Below are 7,809 nucleotides of genomic sequence, written 5' to 3'. Positions count from 1 at the left end.
CGGTGGTGGCGCCGATGAACAACGCGTGGTAGGCTGAACGCGCGGAGTAGCTCCCATCGGCCGTCCATTTCCAGGAGAGCTTGTCGGGTTCGTTGGAGAGCTGGATAGTTTGGAGCAGCCTCCATAGCTCGACATATTCGATGACCGCGCAGGGGTGTAAGGTGCCGTGGATGTCGGCGATCCAGCCTCTGTTGTTGAGAGCGTCGCTGACAAGGCGTTGGCTTCGGCGGCGCCTCGGAATGAGGGCAGAAAGCGTAGGAGCAATCTCGGGGATGGAGTGCCCGTTGAGCCAGTGATCCTGCCAGAACTTGCAGGTGTTGCCATTGCCGATGGTCCAGGTCGTGGAAGCACGGAAGAGCACAGAGGCCTCGTGATCGGTCGGGAGGTGGAGATGCTTCCAGGAGCGGTCAGGGTCGGTTCGCTGCAGCCATAGCCACCTGGTGCGGAGGGCGACGCCAGTACGGTGCAGATCGCGGATCCCCAGTCCACCAAGCGCGAGGGGACGGCATACCTTTTGCCAAGAGACGATGCAGCAACCAGCATGGGCATCCTTGTTGCCATGCCAAAGGAAATCTCGAATGAGCCTGATGACCTTCTTGAGGGTCGCTGGGTGTAGCGCTAGCGCTAACAGGATATGCACAGGCATGGCGGTGAGGACATGTCTGACAAGAGCAAGCCGCTGGCCACGGGATAGCAGAGAGGCTTTGCAGGTTGCGAGCTTCATGGTAAGCTTGTCAACAAGCGGAAGGAGGGCGGAGGCCGGCACTTTGCGAGTTGAGAGCGGTAGCCCTAGGTATTTGATGGGAAATTCCGCCAGCGGGCAGGAGAGGGAGGCGCCAATGGTGGCGCGGTGGTTGTCGCCGCATCTGATGGGTGAAGCGGAACACTTGAGGAAGTTGGTTCGAAGACCGGAGGCGTTGCCAAAAGTGTCGAGCAGCATTCTGATGGCGGAGAGCTCATGGGTGTCGGGGTGGCAGAAGATGACCACGTCGTCGGCGAACATGGATATGCTGGATGCGGCGTGGCGCGTGGTCAGCCGCTGGAGGATTCCTTGGTTCGTGGCATGCTCGAGGAGCGAGTTAAGCTTGTCAATCACCAGGGTGAACAGCATGGGGGACACCGGGTCACCCTGGCGCAGCCCTTGGGCATGAGCGATCGGCGGTCCGGGGGTGCCATTGAGGAGAACACGAGTCGAAGCAGTGGAGAGGAGGATCCAAATCCACTCACACCAACGCATGCCAAACCCCAAGTGTCGAAGCGTCTCGAGGAGGAATGGCCACGCCACCGTGTCGAATGCCTTGGCGATGTCCAATTTAAGAAGAACGCGCGGTGCCTTGAGGTTGTGGAGGAGCCGGGCCATTTGTTGGACGAGAAGAAAGTTATCATGCGCACTCCTTCCGGCGATGAACGCACTTTGGTTCATGGACACCATCTCCCGGAGACGCGGCGCTAGCCGGAGGGAGAGGACTTTGGCGAAGAGCTTGGCAATGAGGTGTATAAGACTGATCAGCCGGTAATGCGCGAGGGTCGATGCATCTTGTCTCTTGGGCAGTAGGATGAGTAGAGCCTCATTGAGTTTGCGAAATCCCATGCCCTTCATAGTGTAGAGTTTGTCGAAAGCGGCACATATGTCGTCTTTGACGATGGCCCAACACGAGCGTAGGAATTCCGCCATGAAGCCGTCCGGTCCCGGCGCCTTGCCAAGCGGCAGGGCCTTGATTGCATTCCATATCTCGTCCTCGGAAAAAGGCTCATCAAGCGGTAGCAGGTCGAAGCAGCGTTGATCGAACAGGCGCAGGTTGAGCGCGTGATCACGCGTGGACTGGGATCCAATGGTGGCAGTGAAGTGGTCGAACGCAGCCCGAGCCATGCCAGGAAGATCGCTGACAAAGTGGCCGTCTTGATGCAGCCCTGTCATGTGGCTCTTTTGGCGTCGATGAGCGGTGTGGATTTTGAGGAATGCCGTATTGGTGTCTCCCTCCTTGAGCCAGGAGAAGCGAGCCCGCTCACGAGCAATGGAGCGGTCAAGAGAGGCCAGACCCAAGTACTTGCGTTTGAGCTCCCGCCGGAGCCAGGCTTCACTGGCAGAAAGAGTGTGCTTGTCTTGTGCCAGGTCGAGGCGATATATAAGTTCGCGGGAAACCAGGAGCTGCGTAGAGATGTCGCCGAGCGAGCGCGAGCTCCAGCTCCTGAGCGCGCGCGCCGTAGCCTTTAGGCGCGCGTAGATTCGCCGGAATGGGTCCGGGTCGGGCTCCTCGGAGTGCCAGGCCGTGGAAACGGTATGATGGAAGCCCTCAAGCTTGGTCCAAAATCGCTCGAAGTGGAAGCGCGGCCGGCCGCGCTCGCGGGGAGAACAGTCAAGGATGAGTGGACAGTGGTCGAAGGCCGCCGAAGCGAGGCAATGGAGCATGTGGTTGGGGTTGTTGATTTCCCACGAGGGTGTGCATAGAACACGATCGTTGCGCACGAGCGTGGGGTTGTCTTGCTCGTTGGACCAAGTGAATCTTCGGCCATGGAGGTAGATATCGCGCAAGGCCGAGTCGGCAATGAAGCGCCTGAATTGATTCATTGTACGGTGGTTGACACGGCCGTTGCTCTTGTCAGCGATGGAGGTCGCCATGTTGAAGTCGCCGCCTAAGACCCAAGGTCCGGCAATAGATTCCCGCAGGTCGTGAAGCTCAGAGAGGAACGCAAGTTTGTCTGGGGCGCTTTGCGGCCCGTAAATGCCGGTGATCCACCAGGTGTCGCTCCCCGAAAGGGAAGAGACCTTTGCAGAGACGTGGTAGGTCCCGATGGTCGGGTTGGCCAGAGCGATCACGTCGCTACGCCAAGCGAGAAGAATGCCGCCGCGTGTGCCCACCGCAGGGAGGAAGTAGAAGTCGGCGAAGCTGGCACCAAGCGTCTCGAAAACCAGAGTAGGCGTCACTAGGGACAATTTAGTCTCTTGAAGGCAGACCACGAGGGGGGAAGTAGAACGGTGCGGACAGCGATGCGCTTGGCTTTGCTGTTAAGACCACGCACATTCCAGAATACAACTTTGATGTGATTATCCATAAGAGTGGGGGGGGGGGGGGGGGGGGGGGGGCGCAAGATGGACTAGGAAACGCCCAGTCATGCCTCACACATGCCTCGGTGAGGAGGGCCTGGCCACGCACGGGGCTCGCGATAAGCTCCCGCGGCACACGCCATCCAAAGAAGTCCGCAAAAGCAAGGACGACATCCGTGGCCAGCGGTCGGTCGAAGAGCCGTGAGTATCTAGCGAGAAGGTCGGTGGATAGCGGCTCGTCGCTCCCGAGCAGGCCAAGCTTGCGAAGAAGCACGCGTTTGGCTTTTGTTTCCGCGTCGTATCCCTGATCTTGCGAGGCGATCCGTCCGCTACGGCGTGGCGTGAAGTTGGGCGGGATTTCGGCCCGCATGCGCCTGGAGGCCGGGGTAGCGAGAAGCGGCGCCGTTGGCATCTTAACCGAGTCCAAGAAGCTGAGAACGTGGGGCGGAATGGCACAGGAAGCGCTCCCATTGGGCGTGCATGGGGGATCTGCATGGTGGTGCTGGGTGCGCCACGTGGGCCGCCGGTAACGTGCTCTGCATGGTTGCAATCATCAGCACAGGTGGCGGCCTGGTGGGCGAGATCCGGCCCAGCCGAGACCTCGGAAGTGGCCTGGGGGTCCGCGTCGGGCCCAGCTGGGGGCGAGGTGGCGTCCTGGGGATCGCCAGCGGGTCCAGCCGGTGGGTGATCCAACACGCCTCCCTGGGATCCGCGACGGTCAGGGGTGGGGGTTGGTGGGGCACCAAAGACGTCCCCCGAGGCTCGCAGACGCTCGAGGTAGAACTTGTTGCCGTCCTTGGCGGCGAAGAGCGGGCGGCCATGGGCGTTGGGCGCGGTGAGCATGGCGGCCATCAGGCCTCCGGTGCTCGTCCCGGCGACCACGTCGAAGTAGTCCGCGATCCTCGCGTCCGCCCCATCAAGCTCCTGTGCACACCCAAGAATTCATTGCCGATTTGTACCGATGGTCGATACGTGCAAGTGCAAGCAGGATGATTGCCTAAAGAATTATATGGAAAACTTTAGTTAGTCACCTGGAGCTTTTCTTCGAGGAAGGCGAGGATGGTGGCGGGGATGATCCCGCGCACGCCGCCGCCGTCGATGCTGAGCACGGTGATGATGCTCCCGTAGCGCGGCTGCGGGGTGGCGGGCGACGACAGCGACCACGCGCGGCTGCTCAGCCCGCGCCGCGGCACGTTCACTGACCCGGTGCTCTGCCCTGGCGCTTGCATGACCGGCATGGTCCCGCTCTACCTCCGACCTAGGAAGACCCGATATCCCTTGGCTTTACAAAAGGTTTCTAGATGTTGCGCTTGCAGCCCGGATGGTGCAGTAGCTTTAAATGGTTGGATGGATGAGCTCACGCCTCACGGACTTGTTCAAAAGGAACGCTCACGGACACCGTATGAGCCGTGCTCTCCGGTCGCCGGCTAAACATCAGTGCAAGCGGTTCAGTGCGACTGAAGAGGTTGACTTGAAGGAGCGAACCACGCGGCGGGCACCGCGCGCCATCTACCTGACGATGACCGCGCAGGAAAGCACCGTGCACGCGCGGTGATGCATCGAAGGAAACACAAGGGTCGCCTCAGTAATGCTACACGTAAGAATAATTTACAGGGTTTACTAAGTGGGCTAACTTGTCAGATTGCTTAGTCAATAGGTGAGGGAGGCGGCTCACCTCCGAAATATTTTTTTCCGGAGAGGGGGGGGGGGGGGGGGGGTCATTGTATTGTCCTAGTCGACCACCTGGAAATTCTTAGGTGATGCCGTGATAGACCGTTGGGGTGGGAAAGTTTCAGGTGGTACCATGATACAGACATCTAGACCTGATGGCATTTGAGGAGCTCTTGTACCTGCGCGTAATTTTAGGAGTCTTAGATGGCTTTTGCAAAATGTTCAAGAGCTCCCGAAAGCCAACGGACCTGAGATCCAATGGCTCCCAGGAGCCCGTATCGCGGTATCACATAAACATCGGTATCACCTGATATTTGCCCGCTACTGTCGGCATCCCTTTCCAATTCCTGTTCTGCCACTAGCTTTCTTCAATTTCTTACTCGTCCTGTGCCGTGCTAGTTGGAATATCTGACAAATGCACGTATTTGAGAAGTTCCTTACCAAAAATAGTATTCCTTGTATCCGGTAATATAAGACGTTAGAGCATTTACAGTCAGACTTGTCAAATCCGGTCTGTATATATACGTTTGCGGACGCTGCCGGATGGCCACTCATATGCCGTGCCTGGCATCCTGATATATGCTCCACAAGATCATTGAGTAGCTGCACATCCCCTGATGATCTCAAAGATTCTGATGTATTTGCAGAAAGTTCATAAATTGATTTGCATCTTCATCTTCCGAAGTTTGAACTTTTTCTTCAAGCACTTCAAAATCATTAGTTTGGGCTACACCATCACCCTCATCCTCGATAATCATATTGTGCAAAGTAACACAACGTGTCATCAGCTACCATAAAGTTTCTGATTCCCACATCATTGCAGCACCACGAACAACCCAATGAGTTTGAAACACTCCGAATGCCCTCTCGACATCCTTCCTAGCTGCTTCCTGCATTATTGCAAAGTGGCTTTGCTTGTTGCCTTGTGGTTCGCATATATGGTCTTCACAAACGCCATCCACTAAGCATAAATGACATCAGCAAGATAGTATCACATATTGTAACCACCACAGTTGACAATGTAGTTGCACGGTGACGATTCCCCATTACAAAGCCTCCTAAACAAGGGAGATCGTTGAAGTATGTTGATATCGTTATGTGAACCCAATATTCCAAACAAAGCATGCAAAATTCATAAGTCATGTGATGCCAATGATTCCAGTATGATAGTGGCCTCTTTGGTGTAACCTTGGTACATTCCCCACAAACCTTTAGGATAGTTCTTCCATTGCCAATGCATGCAATCAATTGATACGAGCATTCTTGAAAACCCTCTGGCCTCTTTGGCGTGTGAAGAAAATATGCCCTAGAGGCAATAATAAAGTTATTATTTATTTCCTTATTTCATGATAAATGTTTATTATTCATGCTAGAATTGTATTAACCGGAAACTTAGTACATGTGTGAATACATAGACAAACAAAGTGTTCCTAGTATGCCCCTACTTGACTAGCTCGTTAATCAAAGATGGTTAAGTTTCCTAGCCATAGACATGTGTTGTCATTTGATGAACGGGATCACATCATTAGAGAATAATATGATGGACAAGACCCATTTGTTAGCTTAGAATTATGATCGTTTCAGTTTCATTGCTACTGCTTTCTTCATGACTTATACATCTTCCTCAGACTATGAGATTATGCAACTCCCGAATACCGGAGGAACACCTTGTGTGCTATCAAACGTCACAACGTAACTGGGTGATTATAAAAATGCTCTACAGGTGTCTCCGAAGGTGTTTGTTGGGTTGGCATAGATCGAGATTAGGATTTTTCACTCCGTGTATCGGAGAGGTATCTCTGGGGCCTCCAGGTAATGCACATCACTATAAGCCTTGCAAGCAATGTGACTAATGAATTAGTTGCGGGATGATGCATTACGGAACGAGTAAAGAGACTTGCCGGTAACGAGATTGAACTAGGTATGATGATACCTACGATCGAATCTCGGGCAAGTAACATACCGATGACAAAAGGAACAACATATGTTGTTATGCGGTTTGACCGATAAAGATCTTCGTAGAATATGTAGGAACCAATATGAGCATCCAGGTTCCGCTATTGGTTATTGACCGGAGGCGAGTCTCGGTCATGTCTACATATTTCTCGAACCCGTAGGGTCCGCACACTTAACGTTCGGTGACGATCGGTATTATGAGTTTCTGTGTTTTGATGTACCGAATGTAGTTCAGAGTCCCGGATGTGATCACGGACATGACGAGGAGTCTCGAAATGGTCGAGACATAAAGATTGATATATTGGACGGCTATGTTCGGACACCAGAAGGGTTCCGGGAGGTTTCGGATAAAACCGGAGTGCCGGAGGGTTATCGGAACCCCCGGGGGAACTAATGGGCCTCGATGGGCCTTAGTGTAGAGAGAGAGGGGCGGCCAGGCCAGGCTGCGCGCCCCCTCCCCCTTGAGTCCGAATAGGATAAGGAAGGGGGGCCTTTTCCTTTCCCCCTCTCCCTCTCCTTCCTCCCCCTCTCTCCCTTTTGGTGGAAACCTACGAGGACTTGGAGTCCTAGTAGTATTCCCCTCTTGGGGGCACGTCAAGGAGGGCCGGCCGGCCTCCCCCTCCCTCCTTTATATACGTGGGGAGGGGGGCACCTAGAACACACAAGTTGATTGTTTAGCCGTGTGCGGTGACCCCTCCAAAGATTTGCACCTCGGTCATATCGTTGTAGAGCTTAGGCGAAGCCCTGCGTCGGTAACTTCATCATCACCATCATTACGCCGTCGTGCTGACGAAGCTCTTCCCCGACACTCAGCTGGATCTAGAGTTCGTGGGACGTCACTGAGCTGAACGTGTGCAGATCGCGGAGGTGCCGTACTTTTGGTACTAGGATCGGTCGGATCGTGAAGATGTACGACTACATCAACCACGTTGTCATAACGCTTCCGCTTTTGGTCTACGAGGGTACGTGGACAACACTCTCCCCTCTTGTTGCTATGCATCACCTAGATGGATCTTGCGTGTGTGTAGGAATTTTTTTGAAATTACTGTGTTCCCCAATAGTGGCATCTGAGTCAGGTCTATCCGTAGATGTTATATGCATGAGTAGAACACAAAGAGTTGTGGGCGATAATAGTC

General features: G+C 54.4%; 1 protein-coding gene across 1 annotated transcript; it reads right to left on the bottom strand.

The window, feature by feature from the left end:
• Window positions 1-2,418: 2,418 nt before the first annotated feature.
• On the bottom strand, window positions 2,419-4,339 carry LOC120961873 (uncharacterized). The gene is made up of 2 exons (XM_040395016.3): window positions 4,078-4,339; window positions 2,419-3,970 (listed from the first exon to the last, which is right to left on the bottom strand). The coding sequence occupies exons 1-2, from the start codon at window positions 4,282-4,284 to the stop codon at window positions 3,119-3,121; spliced, it is 1,059 nt and encodes a 352-aa protein (XP_040250950.1). The 5' UTR covers window positions 4,285-4,339; the 3' UTR covers window positions 2,419-3,118.
• Window positions 4,340-7,809: the final 3,470 nt, after the last annotated feature.

The sequence above is a fragment of the Aegilops tauschii genome, chromosome 7 (assembly GCF_002575655.3).
Source record: "Aegilops tauschii subsp. strangulata cultivar AL8/78 chromosome 7, Aet v6.0, whole genome shotgun sequence".
Taxonomy (NCBI): Eukaryota; Viridiplantae; Streptophyta; class Magnoliopsida; order Poales; family Poaceae; genus Aegilops; species Aegilops tauschii.
Note: the sequence above shows the minus strand (reverse complement) of the source record. Positions and strands in the feature narration are given on the sequence as shown.

Excerpts from the sequence above, each read along its gene's own strand:
- LOC120961873 (XM_040395016.3), bottom strand. The coding sequence starts at position 4,284 with ATGCCGGTCATGCAAGCGCCAGGGCAGAGCACCGGGTCAGTGAACGTG. Across the intron at positions 3,971-4,077 it reads TCCTCGAAGAAAAGCTCCAG|GAGCTTGATGGGGCGGACGC; the intron begins GTGACTAACTAA and ends GGGTGTGCACAG.